We start from the raw sequence: 19,887 nt of genomic DNA on the forward strand, positions 1-19,887 counted from the left end.
TTGCTGGAAGCCTACAAACTCATAGAAATTGAACAGTGCTCAATTCCTGAGTCAAGGAAGAAATAAAAAAAGTAATTAAAGACTTCCTAGAATTCATTGAAAGAAAGGCACACTGTACTCAAATTTATGGGACACTTAAAGTTCATAGCACTAAGCGCCTACATAAAGAAAGTGAAGGAATCTCACAAGTGACTTAACAGCACATCTGAATGCTCTAGAATTAAAAAAAAAAAAAAGCAAACTCGCCCAGGAGGCATAGAGGCCAAGAAATAATCAAATTGAGGGCTGAAATCAATAAAATAGAAACAAAGAAAGCAATACAAAGAATCAATGAGGCAAAGAGTTGGTTCTTTGAAAAAATCAATAAGATAGACAATCCCTTATCCTAACTAACCAAAAGACAGAGATGGAATATGCAAATTAAAAAATCAGAGATGAAAAGGGGGATATAACAACAGACACAGAGGAAATCTGCAGAATCATCAGATCATACTTCAAAAACCTGTACTCCACAAAATTAGAAATTTTAAAGAAAATGGACAATTTTCTGAAGATATACCACATACCTTAATTAAATCAAGAACAGATAAACAATTTAAATAGGCCTATAATCACTAAAGAAATAGAAGTAGTCACCAAAAGTCTCCCAACCAAAAAAATAAAAAGGCCAGGGCTAAATGGTTTCAGTGCAGAATTCTATCAGAATTTCAAAAAACTAATACCAATACTCTACAAATTATTCCACATAATAGAAACAACAGTAATATTGTCAAACTCTTTTTATGAGGTGATAGTTACTCATAACTGTACCAAACCACGTACCCAAACTACACAAAGATGCAACTAAGAAAGAGAATTACAGACCAGTCTCCCTCATGAACATCGGTGTAAGAATACCCAATAAAATACTGGCAAACTGAATCCAAGAACACATCAAAAAATAATCCACCATGATCAAGTTGATTTCATCCCAGAGATGCAGGGATGGTTCAACATAGGAAAATCTATCAATGTAATCCACCATATAAATAAAATGAAAGAAAAAAATATAATGCTCATCTCATTAGATGTTGAAAATAAACCTTTGACAAAATCCAACACCCTGTCTTGATAAAGGTCTTAGATAAATCAGGGATACAAGAAAAATATCTTAACATAATAAAAGCAATATACAGCAAGCTGACAGCCAACATTAAATTAAATGGAGAGAAAATCAAAGTGATTCCACTAAAATCAGGAACAAGACAAGCCTTTCCACTCTCTCTGTATCTATTTGATATAGTGCTTAAAGTTCTAGCTAGAGAAATAAGACAACAAAAGGAGATCAAACGGATACAAAATGAAAAAGAAGAAGTCAAACTTTCACTATTTGCTGATGATATGATAGCATACATAAGTGACCCCAAAAATTCAACAAGAGAATGCCTACAGCTGATAAACACCTTCAGTAATATAGCAGGATATAAGTAATGTGGCAAGATACAAGATCAACTCAAAAAGTTCATCAGCCCTCCTATATACAAATGATAATGGGGCTGAAAAGGAAATCAGAGAAACATAACCATTCACAATAGCCACAAATAACATAAAATACCTTGGGGTAACACTAACCAAACAAGTGAAAGACCTGTACAATAAGAACTTTAAGTCTTTGAAGAAAGAAATTATGGAAGACAACAGAAAATGGAAAGATCTCCCACGTTCTTGGATAGTAAAGATCTCCACGCTCAATATAGTAAAATGGCAATCCTACCAAAAACAGTCTGCAGATTAAATGCAATCCTCATCAAAATCCTATTACAATTCTTCACAGACCTCGAAAAAAATACTTCATATGGAAAAACAAAAAGCCCACAGTAACCAAAACAATCCTGTACAATAAAGGAACTTTTGGAGGCATCACCACCTTGACATCAAGCTCTATTATAGAGCTATACTAATGAAAATAGCTTGGTATTGGCATAAAAAGAGACAAGTAGAAAAATGGAATTAAATCTGTTATTATTCATAAATGTGGGGTAACCCAAGCAGTTCACCAGAGGCCTCCATGGCGGGTGGCCTAAGGCCTCAGCAGGAGAATGACAGATAACACTATGCAGAGAGAGCTTGGGTATGGAGTTTATTTAGTGAATATTGGGAATGGTATAAGAATAAGAGGTTATGGGGGGGGGAGAGAAGGGGGACAAAGAAAGAGGAAAGAGAGAGGATAGAGAGAGGGATGGAAAGGGGGAGGTAGTAGCTACCTCTTCAGAAGAAAGGAAGACTGAGAGAGAGCAGGCTGAAGAGGAGGCAGGAGATCTGCTTGCTTCATAGAAGGGGGAGAATGAGAGTGGTTGGGGCTTGTCTCTTAAAGGGACAGGGTACTCAGGTGACAGGCCAGACCAGCAGTTTGCAACAGAATTGATATAAATCCATGCACCTATAAACACCTGATTTTTGACAAGGAAGCTAAAATTACACAAAGAAAAGAAAATACATCTTCAACAAATGGCGCTGGCATAACTTGATGTCAACATATAGAACAGTGCAAACAGATCCATATCTAACCCCATGCACAAAACTCAAGTCCAAATGGATCATAAATCCACCCACACTGAACCTCATTGAAGAGAAAGTGAGAAGTAGCATTGAACGCATGGGCACAGGAGACCACATACTAAATATAACCCCAGTAGCACAGACTCTGAGAGCAACAATTAATAAATGGGACCTCCTGAAACTGAGAAGCTTCTGTAAAGCAAAGGGCATGGTCAATAAGACTTTAAAAGGGCAACCTACTGAATGGGAAAAGATCTTTACTAACCCCATATCAGAAGAGAATTGATCTCTAAAATATATAAAGTATATAAATATACTCAGGAAACTAGACATTAAATTACCAAATAATCCAATCTAAAGATGGGGTACAGATCCAAACAGAATTCTCAACAGAGGAATTGCAATGGCCAAAAGACACTTAAGGAATTGCTCAACATCCTTAGCCAACAGGGAAATGCAAATCAAAATGACTCTGAGATACCATCTTATACCAGTCATAAAAACACCAATGACAGCTTATGCTGGAGTGGATGTGGAGTAATGGGAGCACTCTTCCAATGCTGGTGGGAGTGCAGACTTGTACAGCCACTTTGGAAATCAGTGTGGAGGTTTCTCAGAAAATTGGGAATCAATCTACCTCAGGAACCAACACCACCACTCTTGGGCATATACCAAAGGATGTTCAATCAAATCACAAGGACATTTGTTCTACCATGTTCATAGCAGCATTATTCATAATAGCCAGAACCTGGAAACAACCTAGATGCCCCTCAACTAAAGAATGGATAAAGAAAATGTGGTACATTTACACAATGGAATACTACGCAGTAGTAAAAAAAATGACATCTTGAAATTTGCATATAAATGGATGGATTAATAAAAAACCTTCCTGAATATGGCCACAAACAGATAAACAAACATGGTATGTACTCACTCATAAGTGGATATTAGATATAAAGCAAAGGATAGCCAGCCTGTAGTCCACCATCCCAGAGAAGCTAGGTATCAAGGAGAACCCTAGGAGAGATATACGGATCCCCCTGGGAAGGGGAACAGACAAGATCTCCTGAGAAAATTAGAAATATGGGAGAAGGGAGGGTAGAAGGGAAGGTGGAAGAGAGAAGGAGAGGCAGGAGGAGGACATGAGAGGGCAGGATGATCAAGAAGGGGGAAGGACAGTGAGGGAAGCCTATTGACAAGTGGCTTTTTTCCCACATCACTGTGGCAAATTCTTTCTCAGCTTGTTTAATGGGGCTGCAACTCTGCAAATATACTGGTTTAACACATCTTGGTACTGTATGTGTGTGTACGCTTGTCTGTGTACATGTGTGGTGTACATACAAGGATTTATGGGTTTGAGCACCTGTGTACATGGATGCCAGAGAAAGATGGCATGTGTCTCGGCCTCTCTCTCCCTCATAATTTTTGAAAAAAGGTTTCTCGCTGACCCTGAGCTCAGTGACTCAGGCTGGCCAGTGAGATGGAGCATCAGGCTCACAGTGCCTGCACTGCAGGTGTTGAACTGACCTCCAGCTCAGCGCCTCTTAGTAGTTTTGGATTTGTTTCTCCTGAGTCAGAATGTTTGCTCTTCCCAGGCTTGGCCTTGGCACTGTCTAAGGGTGTTAAGCACAGTGATCACAGAGGACACATTGCTACAAGTTAACTGTTAGTGCACAGACGCCTACTGACTGCTTCAGTCTCACGGGCACCTAGAGACTCACAATCATTTCATGTGATTTCATTTTCTCATCCTCAGAGCACACTAGCCCAAGAGGATGCAGGCCGTTTCTCTGAGTCCTTCCAGAGCTACTAATTATGTTTGCAACTTAGGAAGCATTAGCTGCATGGGCCTTAAGTGATATGTTTAATTTTCTTTTCAACATTCAAAAACTGCTATGCAGCCCTTCTGAGTACAGAGTTTCTCTCATTGTCTCTCCCAAGCTAGAGCAGAGTGTCACCATGGAGACTGCACTGGTGCCTGGAAGCCCTGGGGCTGAGGAGGTGGGGGCTCTGGGGTGACCTGAGGAAGAAGGCTTAGAGAACCTTCCTGAGTCTGGCAATTTCCCCCTTTTCCACTTCTCTGTTGCCGGGTCTCCCTCAGCTGACGCAGCTTCAGCAGACACATCTAGAGGACAGCACAGTGACAAGGAAGACAGGCTGTCAAAGTAGGCTCGCTCAGATGTGAGCTGGAGCCATGCCTCTGAGTGCTCGGCTCGGCTGTCTTCCTCTTACAGCAGGGCATTATCTCCACCCACCATTTCTACACCTCTGCTGTGTTCTTGTCTTTCTCTTTCCCCTACTCTCATGGAATCCAGGTCACTGTGAAGGAGATTAAAAAGAGAGAGCTATGTCATAGCCCATACAGTAGACTATCCTGCTCACTATAGGCAGTTGAAGAAGTCACTCTTATTTTCTATACACATCGAGAACTCTGTCCTTGTCTCTTACAGCTGAGATTCAGCAGAGCCCACATTCCTATGAAGCACCCAGTGTCTTGTAGGGTGGGGAATGTCAAGGCAAAATGGTCACCTTTTAGTGGACACTCCTATTTATTATACTCTTAGCCCTTAAGTCCGGCCTCTGCTTCAACAAGTTCCCACAATTTCAGTTCCTTTAAGACCTTTGAATACTTGCTCACTTGTTATATAATTTAAACATTTGAGTATGTGTTTCCTAAGCCAGTCATATGCAGGACCAGTTGGATTCCAGGTATGCTGCATCTTGCTCTGGGAAGTCTCCCATAAGACATCATCCCCACTATTCAGGGATTGGATGATCTTATGGAGCAAGGTAACCAGTGCAGGGACACAGCTGTGAGAGAATTATAGCTGAGAACAAAGAGAGACGTGTCAGACTGCCCTACAGCCCTCCAGCACGACTGGACAAATGACAGATGGCTTGGGCTGGATCTGCATGGGTGTAAGGGAAGCACAGGCCCGGTCCTTTCCTAACTGTCTTCCAGTTCCTGCTCAGAGAGGTAAAAGCATCTTTCTGTTTGTATGCCTGGAGACGAAGGTTTTTCTTCTCAGTAAGGGTCACAGAGGACCACTTACTTACACGAGCAGCTCCATACTTTTCCTCTGAACACACAAGTCACAGAACACAAAGAGGCAGCTGGGGCTGAGGAACAGCACCATCACCCCTCAGTTACCCTGGTATTGCTCCTATAAAGTGTGGTCACGCTTCCCAAATGCAGAGTGCTACTTTTCTTCTCAGCTTAAAAGCAAAAAAAAAAAAAAAAAAAAAAAAAAAAAAAAAAAAAAAAAAAAAAAAAAAAAAAAAAAAAANNAAAAAAAAAAAAAAAAAAAAAAAAAAAAAAAAAAAAAAAAAAAAAAAAAACAGTAAGTAAATTAACCTTCTCCTTTTGTGGAATACTAAGCACTGATGAGTGAATTTTTGTACATGGGTAAATTTACCATGGAGCTCTCAACATAACCATCACTGTTCACTTAAGTTCAGGGGGAAGGAAAACAGAGCTGTAAGATGTGTGCTGTTAGGCGCTGGCATTTGGAGTTGTTATAGTGAGAGTCTCAGGGCCCTATTGCAGTCATTATTGCTTTATGAAGAAGTTACTCAGAGTGATCTATTGGTATGCCATCTCTAATAACTGAGTTGTGCCTTACTCCATACATATGAGTCTGAGCCTCTGTATAGATTAATACTACTTCATAGTGCATCTGTCTCTATGACACAGATAGAAAGTCACAAACATTATCATCCCAACTCTTTGTTGCAATCTTGGATATGTGAGTCACATGGACCAGGTAAAACAGGTGACTTTTCTGTGCCTATTGTTAGCATAAACAGAGGCAATAGCAATGAATTCTCATAAGATCAAGAGACCAGAATAATGAAAAGTTTGAGTACCAGGGGAGCCTTGAATGCCTGAAAACTGGAAAGGTAGTTGAGATTTTATTCTTAATCATCTCTTATTAATAATGTTAATAATGGTACCATAACTCATGGAATAACATGCATATAATTTTTAAATGTATAATTTGATGGGTATTAATAACAACTTACATGAATGACATTGTTTATTTTACAATTATATGAGAAATCAAGGCTTAGAAATTTTAAGAAGCATGATAATGTTTTATTACCATAATACAAAATAGATGTAGGTTAGATTGGAGTACTGGACTGAGCTCTTAAGATCCAAATGAGGAGCAGAAGGAGGGAGAACATGAGCAAGGAAGTCAGGACCACGAGGGGTGCACCCACCCACTGTGACAGTGGAACTAATCTATTGGGAGCTCACCAAGGCCAGCGGGACTGGGACTGAATAAGCATGGGATGAAACTGGACTTTCTGAACGTGGCGGACAATGAAGGCTGATGAGAAGCCAAGGACAATAGCACTAGGTTTCAATCCTAGTACATGAACTGGCCTTGTGGGAGCCTAGCCTGTTTGGATGCTCACCTTCCTGGTCCTGGATAGAAGTGGGAGGACCTTGGACTTCCCGCAGGGCAAGGAATCTGGACTGCTCTTCATTCTCGAGAGGGAGGGGGAATAGAGTGGGAGGAGGGGGAGGGGAGTAGGAGAGGGAGGGGAGGGGCTATGTGTGCGAGGAGGGGGAGGGAAATGGGAAACGGGGAGGAGGCGGGAAAAAATAATAAAATAAAATTTATTCTCCACTGGGGAAAAAAAATTTTTTGTAACTTGAATTTATTTGTTGTAAAGGGTAATAGACAAGGTTAAATTATCAAGTTTAATAAGATCTGATTCCAAGATTGTAAAACACTTGAAGAGTTTTTCTAATGACAATAAATCAAAATGGTATTAGGGAAAACACTGTGAGTTCCTGTTAAGGAGAGGGCACTGGGCTCTGTATTTCTGTGCATGAGAAGAATCAGTTCAGATAAGGGAGGGAGGTGGCAGAAACACGAGTCCCATGTAAAGTAAGGCGGTGTGATTATAAAATCACAACAGTGTTGTGAGCCTGTGTGATTGCACAGTTAGAATAGTGTCATACGCCTGTGTGATTGCACAATTACAATAATATTGTAATGTTAACAGCAAAACATATGTGTAACTGGAAATGCACAACTGCTAGGAAAACAACTCAACAAAATCTCAAAGCCTGGCATGCCTGCCTATAATTTATCCCATGCATGACATTCACCAAAATGTTTTACGTACAAGGAGGCACCTGGTAATAGTTGAATTTTAGGAAGATCCTGTGACTTCAACATTAAAAATTGATATATAATAAAAATAAATATCTAATTGGAAAATTCAGGTAAGAGAGACCTGGAATGTGAACGCAGGCAGTGAGAGTGGGAACTGAGATGAAGGGTGTTGTAAGATGGTGAAGGTACCGTAAATGAGGACTGTAGAAGGGACAAAGGCATCAGCTGTAGGATAAACAAAACGAGTTTCAAACTGCATACATATATAGGGACTTTGTCACAAAAATACTGACATAAACTGCATAGAGCGTATCTGGAAAGGTTGAGTAAGTCACCCAGCTTTGAACATTGAGTGTATGGGCTTAGGGAAGCACAAAAATGAGCTTGGAATGAACTGAAGTATATTAACTAGCTAAAACAAGGCAGTGGATTAGTCAACAGAAGGGAGATGAAGCAGGGAGATCCTGAAACCTGGAGCCAACCTGAAGAGGTGAGAACACTGTGGGATACAGTCTACATCAGGAACAGCTACTGAGTACTGAGTCCAGAGGCTGTAGGAGTTGAGTGGCAAACAGAGGACAGCCTTCAGTACTACCTACACAGTGAGAAAAGACAATGCTTTCAGGTAGACAATTTCAAATATAAATCATTGAATGACAGAGTTAGCATCTCTCTCAAGGCAGCTGTGTGCAGTGTTTGCTCTTATCTCACATTGCAGCTGGACTCAACCTAGTTCAGATGTGTGGAAGGCTCATCTGTAATGTTTGTATACAGAGAAGGTTTTCTTCCTTGAACCTAAGTTTATTCCCTCTTGTTGCAGCTCATTCTTGAAGTCACCTTATTCTCATGAACGATAGCCAGATCTGCACAGTGTCCTAGCATATGAAGAACAGAGAAGTCATGACTTGAGTGTCTTTTAATCATCTTCCTCTGCACTGCTGATCATGGCCCTTAGCAATTCCAGCTGGAGGCAAACCCAGCCCTCTTTCTTCCTAGTAGGAATTCCAGGCTTGGAGGAAAGTCAGCACTGGATAGCGCTGCCCCTGGGTGTCCTTTACTTCCTTGCTCTAGTGGGCAATGTGACTATTATCTTCATCATCTGGACTGACTCATCCTTGCACCAACCCATGTACCTCTTCCTGGCCATGCTCGCTGTTATTGACCTGGTCCTGGCCTCCTCCACTGCACCCAAAACCCTCACAGTGCTCTTGGATCTTGCTCATGAGATTGGGTACATTGTCTGCCTGACTCAGATGTTCTTCATCAATGCCTTCTCCTCCATGGAGTCAGGCATACTTGTGGCCATGGCTCTGGACCGCTATGTCGCCATCTGCCACCCTCTGCGCCATTCCACCATCCTGCATCCAGGGATTATAGGGCACATTGGGATGGTGGTGCTAGTCCAAGAACTGGTCCTCCTCACCCCCTTTCCCATTCTATTGCAGAACCTTGTCTTCTGCAGAGCCACTGTCATAAGCCATGCCTATTGTGAGCATATGGCTGTGGTAAAACTTGCCTGTTCTGAAACCACAGTGAATCGAGCCTATGGGCTGTCAGTGGCACTGCTGGTGGTCGGGCTAGATGTCCTGGCCATTGGCATTTCCTATGCCCTCATCCTCCAGGCAGTGCTGAAGGTCCCAGGGGGTGAAGTCAGACTCAAGGCCTTCAGCACATGTGGGTCTCATGTTTGTGTCATTCTCATCTTCTACATCCCTGGAATTTCCTCCTTCCTCTTTCACTGCTTTGGGCATCATGTCCATGTTCTGCTGGCCACGCTCTACCTCCTAGTGCCCTCTGCCCTCAACCCTCTTGTTTATGGGGTGAAGACTCGACAGATCTGCCAGCGGGTGCTCAGGGTGTTCTACATAAAAGCATCAAGCTGAGCAAGTCCTAATCACTGGGTACAGAGGCTCCTACCAAGGACTCAGCCAAGAGCTCATGGCCGGCGTGGAGTGTATGGACAGAAGCCATTCTGCAGTGAATACTCCTGCACCTAGTTGTCTGTGCAGAGGAGCCACAGACATGTGGCTCAACATATTGAGATGTATCTGGATAGCTGTGTTCATATATATTCCCCTTTCATCTTATTATTCTTTCCAATCCCCGAAATTCTTCACTCTTGAAGGAGGGATTCGGAAATAGGAAAAGCACATGGAATTTCTTGGCATGCCGTATTCATCCAATAACTGATCTTGCAACACTCTCTGGAATGAGAAAGGTGAGTTCCAGCCTGGCAAGATACTGTTCAGAGTATCTTCAAGACCTCTCAGTTAATGCAATTAAAAAAAATCAATAACTCCTATTTGACAAACAGTCCCTTAAAGCAGCCAAAAAATCACAATGTAAAATACCCCCACTTCTGTAACATCAATGCCTTTTATTTGTTTAAAGAACATGAAAGTGAAGTGGGTACTATACGTATCTTATCTTTGGAATAACAAGATATTTTAAGTAATTTATGTTTTTGTGTAGTGACTTTCTTTCAGTCTTCTGTTTTAAAATGTTCACATTTTTGCTTAGTATAATGAGATATCAAGACAGAACTGAACACATCTGTTTTATAAGTATTAATTTAATAAAGCAAATACCACATGTTCTCTCTCTTCTGTAGTTCCTAACTACAAATCTTCAGACATGAAAATTTATCCTGGAGTAACTGCAGAAACCAGAAAATTAAATATGGAACATGAATTTGAGGAAACAAGGGGAAATGACATAATTATATCTTAATTTGAAACAAGCAATATTTTTAATTTAAAAATTAATAAAATATTTAATTAAAATTATAATTTATTTTTTAAAAACTCTTAGCATCATAATAAATTGCAGATGTTACTGATTCTGAGAAGCACCTGGGATCTAAGGTTGGAATGTCAGGCTTGATATAATCCTGCTTGAATGATTCCTCCTCCTTTCTATTTTTGACTCCTGGGTCACCACACACCTCACTATCTCTTCCTCAAATATTCTTGGTTCTAAGACAGTACCAGCAGCTCCTATAGCAGTTATCTTCCTTATACTGTGAATCTTTAATACAATCCCTCTTGTTATGGTGACCCCCAATTATAAAATTATTTCTGTTGCTACTTCATAACTGTAATTTTGCTAGTGTTATGAATTGCAGAGTAAATATTTTTTCAATGGCTTTGGGTTACCTCTGTGAAAGGGTCAAAGAGATCATGACCCGCAGATTGAGACCCACTGTCCTAGAGGCAGTAACACAGTTTCTGTTTATGACAGTTGACCGAGCCAATTAAAGCAGCCTCTAGAAGCACCTGAAGGGAATGTTCATCCCCCTAAGCGCCATTCAATCACTTCCTTCCTCACTCTCACAGAGAGCAAGGCCATTTTAGGTATCGAAACTGGGAGGATACAGCTTATTCTTCATGCAGTTGGGGGAGAAATCCCAGAAGACAAAGTGCGGTATGGAAATGACACTGGGGAAGGAAAGAGAATTAAAGAAAATCAAAAAAAAAGATAGGGCATTCTAAACAGAGAGCTAATACATTTGAAACAAGTATTTCTAGTCTTAAGAATGCAACTATTTTAAGATGAATTATGCTCTTAGAAAAATCTGTTTAAATGTAAGGCAGGCAGACATCCAAAGGGGTTGCATGACAATGAACACATTTTAAACTGAATGCCATTCAAAAGTTAAAATATAAGCTATAGAAGCTAGGGAGATAGTAGGTGAACTGTTTGTGTAATGGTTCAAATGAGAAGGCCGCCATAGACTTATATACTTGAATATTTGTCTCTAGTTGGTAGAACTGTTTGGAAAGGATTGGATTTGGCCTTGTTGGAGGATGGATGTCACTATGGGTGGCTTAAAAGTTTCAAAATATTTCAAAAGCCCAAGTCATTCACAGTTAGCCTTCTGTCTATGCATATCTATGTTGATAGATATATAGATAGAAATAGATTAGATTTAGGTATAGAAATCTGTCTGACTGCCTCCTGTTTATGATCAGCTTCTGCTCTAGTGCCATTCATGACTGCATGCTGCCATGGTCCCCACCATGATGGCGCTGGACTCACTCTCTAAAATTAAAGCCAGAATAAACTCTTTCTTCTACAAGTTGCATTGATCATGGTGTCTCTTAACAGCTATAGAAAAGTAACTAAGACAGTTAGCTAGCTACACATGCCAAGCCTAAAGATACGAGTTCAGATTCCCAGATCCCATAGAAAAGCCATGGGTTGAGAAGCTTCTGTAAAGCAAAGGACATGGTCATCAAGATAAAATGGCAACCTACAGAATGGGAAAAGATCTTCACCAACCCCACATTGACCGGTCTCCAAAATATACAAAGAACTCAAGAAATTGGTCATCAAAAGATGATAAAAAAAAAAACCAATAAAAAAATGGAGTACAGACCTAAACAGAGAATTCTCAACAGAGGAATCTAAAATGACTGAAAGACACTTAAGGCATTGCTCAACATCTTTAGCCATCAGAGAAATGAAAATCAAAACAACTCTGAGATTCCAACTTACATCTGTAAGAATGGCCAAGATCAAAGCACTGATGACAACTTATGCTAGACAGAATGTAGGGTAAGGAGAGCACTCCTCTATTACCAGTGGGAGTGCAAACTGGTACAGCCGCTTTGGATATCAGTATGGCACTTTCACAGAAACTTAGGAAACAACCTACCCAATACCACTTTTGTGTATATGCCCAAAGGGTGCTCGATTATACCACAAGGACATGTGCTCAATTAATGTTCATAGCAGCATTGAGTTTTTTTGTTTGTTTGTTTGTTTGCTATTTTGGGAGGTTGCTTTTTATTTTTATTTTTTATTATTTATTTATTTAGGTTTTTTGAGACAAGGTTTCTCTGTAGCTTTGGGGCCTGTCCTGGAACTATCTCTTGTAGACCAGGCTGGCCTCAAATTCAAAGAGATCTACCTGCCTCTGCCTCCCAAGTGCTGGGATTAAAGAAGTGTACCAATACCACCTGGCTCATAGCAGCATTGTTTGTCATAGTCAGAACCTGGAAACAACCTAAATGCTCCTCAACCAAAGAATGGATAAGAAAAATGTGGTACATTTACACAATGGAGTACTACACAACAGAAAAAAATAAATAACATCTTGAAATTTGCAGGCAAATGGATGGAACTAGAAAATATCATATTTAATGAGGTAACCCAGACCCAGAAAGACAAATATAATATGTACTCACTAATGAGTAGTTTTTAGACACAAAACAAAGAAAAACCAGCTTACAGATCACAATTCCAGAGAACCTAGACAACAAAGAGAACCCTAAGAGAGACATACATGGATCTAATCTACATGGGAAGTATAAAAAGACAAGATCTCCTGAGTAAATTGGGAGCATGGAGACCATAGGGCAGAGCTGAAGGGGAGGGGGCAGAAAAAATATATAGCTCAATAAAAACTTTAAAAAATAAAAGCCATGGGTTACATCATGTATCTCTAATGCTCATGGGATGAGATGGGTGAATCCTAGGAGTTGGTTGGTCAGCCATTCTAGCCAAAATGGTGAGCACCAAATTCAGTGAGAGGTGCTATTTCAAAAAGTATGGTAAAGAGAGAGAGTGAGATGCAAACACCTAACACTGACCTCTGACTTTCCAGGTGCAAAGAAACCTGTGCACCTCCCCTCAGGCATAAACACACAAACACACGTAAATGCCCCCCCACACACACACACAACTCATATATGCTATTACATAACCTACTGAGCAGCACTCCCTGGACACTCAATACCATTTAGTATCCATTGTTTGCTGGGTCATCGGGTGGCCAGTGCTTTGTCTAGTGCTGCCACCTCCCAGTATCACAAGAAAGTATCATGCTAATATATACCCAGAGAAGGTCATAATTCAAAATCTGAAATACAGTTTTCACAAAATGTACATAAAATCAAACTCTCACAAAGTCAAGATTTTATTCTCTTCTCTTTCTCCAGTATTTACACATATTTTAATTAATCAGTTTTATGTTTCAACTGACACACAATATTTGTATGCATTAAAGAACAATGTGATGTTTTACTTTATATGTGTATTGAACAATTCTCAACTCAGAGAAATCAGCATATCCAACACAGTAGGCAGTAATCACATTTTGCTTTTTAAGATTCTAATATAATTACAACATTTCTCCCTTCCCTTTCTTCCCTCCAAACACTCCTATATACCTTTGTATTCTCTCCTTCAAATTTACAGCCTATTTTTCATTAATGTTTTTGCATGCATATATGTATATGTGTATATATTGCTAATTATAACCTGCCCAGTCTATAAACCCTTGCATTCTGTTTTCAGAGCTGACAGTTTGGCATTGGAAAACCAACTGATGTGTTCTTCCTGAAAAAGACCACCTCTCCCTCTTCCATATTTCCTCAGTTGCCTATAGTCTGTTATGTAGGGTTGAGGCTGTATTGGTTTTTATCCATCCACTTTGGCATGACCATTGGTGTCATTAGGGGAAAACTTCAAAATAGTCTAAGACATTTTACTATGAAAAGAAACTCTGGGTTTTTCTGGCAGAAAAACTGTGAGTGCACATTATCAAGCACTGCTTAAGACAAAGACTGAGTCACAGGCAGTAGGACAGATAGACAAATCTTCCCAGTTGTACCCAGGATGGGTCATGAAGAGACAAGCCTGGTGTTAGAAACTGTATAAAATATCCAAATCTGGGACTGGAGAGGTAGCTCAGTGGTGGTTTCTGCTCTTTCAAGGGACCCATGTTTGTCTCCTAACACCCATGTGGGACCTAACAACCATCTCTAACTCTGTGTGCAGGATCTAATGCCTTTTTCTGGCCTCCAAAGACAGTAGGCGTTGTAAGGAGGCTACTTGTTCATTTCCCAGATGCCCAGACTCCCAAAATAATCACACAGAAACTATATTATTTAAATCACTGCTTGGCCCATTAGTTCTTGCTTCTTATTTGCTAACTACATCTTAATTTAACCCATCTTCATTAACTTGTGCATCACCATGAGGTCATGGTCTACCAGCAATGTTTCAGCATGTCTATCTCAGGTGGCAGCTCCATGGCTTCTCTCTAACTACACCTCCTTTTTTCAGCATTCAGTTTAGCTTTCCCTGCCTAATTAAGTTCTACTTTGCTATATGCCAAGCCAATTCCTTTATTAACCAATGGTATTCACAGCATACAGAGGGGAATCCCACATCACCTTCCCTTTTTTGTTTAAATAAAAAGGAAGGTTTTAACTTTAACATAGTAAAATTACATATAACAAAACAGGTATCAAGTAAGAATATAGTTACAATATTTATATCTACTTTATCTTTTATCATAACTAAGGAAAACTATAACTATAAATTCTTCAACTCCATCAAAGACTCCAGAAAAAATATATTACCTAAGTAAACAGAAAGTGTATTGTAAGCAACTTCCAAAACTCTAGAAATGACAGACATCTTTCTGCCTGTACAGTCACCAAAAGTTCTTCTGTACCATTTGGACATCCATCTTCAGCCTACAGGCCCATAGTATCCAGCAGATTTTTCCACAAAGCAGGAGATTTTAAAGATAGCTCTGCCTATATTAGCAGTTTGTCAGTCACTTTCTTCTGTATCCTGCAGAATGTCTTGCAGACTCTTTCAAGAAGCAGAAACCCTGAAGGACAGTCTCACCTTTAGGCAAGTTCAGCAGTCATTTCTCTGTGTGTCCTACATGTTCAGTTCACACAGCATACTATCCAACAGTACAGGCAAGAGCAGTTTCTTGCTCAAATGGCTAACAAACTCCATGAGTAGCCTCTTGGATGATCATCATCCTCTTGAAATAATTGGTGCTGCCAGGAGCAGATGTATCTCACTGTCATGAAAAGTCCTAACTTCTTAAAACATTTAAATGTCATATTCTGTAGGTCTTTGAAAGGTTTGGAGAACACCTACCTAATTGAAATGTATTTCTATATATCTAGAAAACCTAATTAACCTGACTAGAAGCTTGACTATTATAGATGATTATCTATTAACCTATATTTCTTAATTATACATTACATTTTTAAATGAGCTACACAAACACAATACCTTAATCAAGGTCAGAAATACACATATATAACAAAATTGACCTTAAATTTGTAAAATCTCCCCTTTGAATGTAAACATATATTTATAGACAATATTTGGGAATATGAGTGTAGTTCTCTCCAAACTGCTTCTTGCTGTTTATTGGGCTAAGTAATTTTTTGAGGGGTGTTCAATGCAACCTTTCAGGGGGTCTTGGTCCATCAAACTACATTAAAGGATTCCACAGGTTTTCATCCTCTGTGGAAACAAAAGAAGAACCTCTTTTCCAAAGCAATACATCCTTAGATCCACATTTTGNTAGCTCCTTCACAGTCAAAAAATTCAAAGAAAAGACAATAATATACATAACCAGACTCTCTGTGTGTTCCATCTTTAAATGGCAAAAAGAAAAGGGTTTGTAAGTGAATGCTTTTCATGCTGCCTAAGATGTTTGTAAAATCAGAGTCAAAAGTTGTTTAGGATTTAAATTCTTAATTTCTTTCTAATACAAAAATGATTTCCTATTCCCTATTACTTATTAACAGTTCTAAAGGCACTGAGTACTTCTTACAACCTCCTCAGCAAGTTGTAGATTCCCTGTTTGATCTCTTTGGTCCTTACCCCATAAACAATGGGGTTCAGAGCTGGAGGGATGAGGTGATGCAAGATGTTGAGCAGGATAGGGACATCTGGGGCAATCCTCTCCCTGGCCATGTTAGTGATGACCAGCACCAGCAAGACTGTGCTGAAGAAGAGGATGAGGATGAAGTGGGAACCACATATGCTCAGGGCCTTGGCTACAGCTCCCTCAGCTTTGATCCAGAGCACAACACTGAATATAAAAGAGTAGGAGAGAACAATGAGGATGAGGTATACCTGCTATAAGCTGGTATAGTTTATTGAAGGTAATGTCATCACAAGAGAGTTTGGACACAGACAGATTGGTACAGATGCAGTTCTTGATGCTGTTCTGAGCACAGTACTTTAGTCTGGTGGAAAGAATGGAGACAGGGAGAGCAAAAAGGATATTCCAGCTTCTAACAAAAATGGCAGCCCTAACCACAAACTGGTCAGTGATGATGGATGGGTACTGCAGAGGCTTGCAGATGGCCACATAGCGGTCATAGGCCATGACCATGAAGGTGCAGGACTCCATCGTCAGGAAACTGTTCATGACAAACATCTGGAGGAAGCAGGCAGAGAAGCTTATGGATTTGTTGTCAAACCAGAAGATGGCCAGGACCTTAGGTATGACAGTGAGGCAGAGCACAATGTCCAGCAGAGAGAGAAGGCTGAGCAGGTAGTACATGGGCTCATGCAGAGAGGCCTCCATCCTGATGGTGATGAGAAGGGTGGCATTGGCCCCCATGGCCAGGATGAAGAGGAGGCTGAGGGGCAGGGACAGCCAATGCTGCCAGGTCTGGTAGTTAGGGAAGCAAATGAGGAGGAATTCAGAGACAGAAGTTTCAGAGTTGTTGCTGGATAATGCCATGGAAGAACTGCCAATAAAGCCAGAAATCAAGAGATTCATATAATGAAGGAAATGAGGGAAGATAGAAAATATATGTTCTAGAGAGAATAGAGCTCAAGCTTCTATTCAATGCACCGTGAAGTGCATCATCACCATTATGCACCAAAAAGCACTGTGTTAAATTCTTTCTATTCATTTCCTTCTTTTAAAAAATACTGAAGGGTCAGGAGATGTCTGTCAGTGAATGGCATCCAAAATCATCCAAGCACACACATGGGAAAGCACATCGGTGCACACATACACACATGTGCATGCATTTTAAAAATATATTTTTTTAAAAAAAAAAGATTTAAGGATTCATTATTCTGGCCATCCCTATTGACCAATGCCCTTGACAAAGGCAATGTTGGGACGAGCTGAAAAAGAGGAAACAAGGCGCTCAGTGCCATCACAGCACCAAAGATGATTTTCTGTTATAGTTTGTGTGTCAGAAATAATGAAATTGCAGAGATAAATGGGGTAGGGGAAAGAAGCTTTAAAGATAAAAAAGTTAACTTGTTATGGGCAGAGAAATTTTTATCTTTTTTATTGAAAATAGATTTTTCATATAATATATCCTGATCGTGGCTTCACATTCCTCAGCTCCTCCCAGATCCTCACCCTCATTCCTGTCCACACCCTTTCTTTTCCTGTTTCTATCTCTTGTTAGAAAACAAGCAGCAAGTAAAATAACAACCAAAAAACAGAGTAGGACAAAATCAGCAAACAGGGGGGAAAGCCAATTAAAAAGCATAAGAAACACATACAGATGCAAAGACACCAGCATTTGCACACAGAAAAATTCCATAGAAATGCAAAATCCTAAGAAATTTGCAAAGTATTCAGACAATTTTCTAGCAACCATTCAAATTATAATATGCCTGAAAATGAGAAAATTGAAGTTTTTAAATGAAAATGCTTTTCTTATTGTGTTGGAAAAAAATTAAATGAGGAAACAGACGCAGGGTCATTGTGTCCAGGGTTACATTGTTCTCATGCTCCTGCCCTCTGAGGTTAACACACAGTCTGGAAAATCTATAAACTGCCTACCTTTGTTCCTCTTAGTATCTTTGTTCTCACCATATCTGTCTCTGATCTATACTACGATGTAATTAAAACATAAATTCAATTTACTTATTCCTTTTTCCATAAGAATGTTTCTGTTATTCAGTGTCATTGAAAACCTGGACTTTGAAAGGTTTTTTTTTTCTTTTGTTGACCACCATTTTTGTTTCCCTATATAAAAACCAATTTGTCAAACTCTAAGAAGGGTAATGGTAATGACAATAGCCAAAGAAGAAGGAGCCAGGGACTAGTGGCAAGATAAAGAGAAGGCCCAGTGCCATGTGCCCAGTGCGACTGGAATCACTGATCCTGCATGCTTGCCCATTAGAACCACCGGCTCAGTGGTAGTGGTGTGTATGAGAAGTCATCAGTCTGGCTGCCAGGGAAGACAATGGGAACAATCGTTTGACCTAAGGACTTTCATTTTGAATATCCCAGGCTTTCAAAGTACAGGTTATATTAAATATCTTAGGAATGCAAGCATTAAAATGACTCTCAGTGTGAATCTAAGAGATAAGATGGATGGGAAGCATGCCCATACTTTCTAAGGGTTTTCCCTTCCACTGACCTCAAGTGTAAGTCCTTGGAGCAACTTGATTTGCTTGAATAAGAAAAAAAAAAAAGTGCTTTCTAGTCCCAGTCTAAACAGTGAGAATCCTAGGATACAGCAAAAGTTACTGTCTATAGGGAGCTTACTTAATGAAGAGATTGGACCTGTGAGCACTCATATTGCAGTAGATGGTGGGTGCTATAACAGTGACTATTAAGCCATAGGAGAGAATGAATCAGTACGATACGGCTTAAAAACTGGTCTCAAACCGATTTGCATTCCAGTTCTGACTCACATGCAACATATGATTCCCAAAGGAAAAAGTCTTGGTGTTCAACTGTCTTATTTGAAATAGAGCAAAAAGCACGCAACCGTAAGAAGGAAAGGGGGCTGTGATTTACTGAGGTCTTACTCTGTCAGGAGAGGCAAATTAGGGCCATCAGAGCAGAACGCAGAAAGAAGGAAACTGAGGGTTATGCTTTCAGGAATAACGAGAGCAGAAGCACCTACCTAGGTGGATGCTGAGTAACCATAAAGGATGAGGCACTGGGACCTGGGAGTGCTGAATTCTGGGGGAAATGACTGAGCAGACTCCGGGGTTGTGGCAACCTTGTGGGATCTCTAGAAATCATTCTGAAGGTGCGCATAGACACTACAGAGAATCATGGAATATTTGAAAAAGGAAGTGATAAGTATAGGTATTACTTCAGCTCATTCAAAATCCTATACACTGGATAGTGCATAAATCACAAACAGTAATTACTAACAGTATGTAAATAAATAAGATTAGGGGATCAGGAAATTCAGCAACTGAAATGGGTGAGGTTCTATTTCCTGGAGTACAGATTATACCTCTCTCTGCATCCTCACATGGTGAGGCTAAGCTTATATCAAAGTTGGGTCCACTAAACACAGGTGACTCGGCTTTATCTCTTAAGGAAACCACTGCCAGGTCAGTCATCCAAGTGCCTTGGCAGGGTCGGCACCTACACTCTAAACCCTACTGAAGGAGATCTACCTCCTTGTCATACCTTCTCTTAGACTCCACTCCCTCCTCAGTGTCTGCT

The 19,887-nt window shown here is 40.1% G+C and overlaps 2 protein-coding genes across 2 annotated transcripts; one reads left to right on the top strand and one right to left on the bottom strand.

Annotated features, from left to right (window-relative positions):
• The first annotated feature begins 8,614 nt into the window (after nt 1–8,614).
• LOC126494094 (olfactory receptor 52L1-like) lies at nt 8,615–9,553 on the top strand. Its single transcript, XM_050131316.1, has one exon. It carries the CDS (start codon nt 8,615–8,617, stop codon nt 9,551–9,553), a length of 939 nt encoding a protein of 312 aa, XP_049987273.1.
• A 6,709-nt stretch (nt 9,554–16,262) lies between these two features.
• LOC126494123 (olfactory receptor 56A4-like) lies at nt 16,263–17,187 on the bottom strand. Its single transcript, XM_050131352.1, is given in 2 exon segments — nt 16,263–16,569; nt 16,571–17,187. Coding segments are annotated over 2 exon segments (924 nt in total).
• Nucleotides 17,188–19,887: the final 2,700 nt, after the last annotated feature.

This window comes from Alexandromys fortis, unplaced genomic scaffold (assembly GCF_014885135.2).
Source record: "Alexandromys fortis isolate MF-2015 unplaced genomic scaffold, M_Fortis_MF-2015_v1.1 scaffold_329, whole genome shotgun sequence".
Classification (NCBI taxonomy): Eukaryota; Metazoa; Chordata; class Mammalia; order Rodentia; family Cricetidae; genus Alexandromys; species Alexandromys fortis.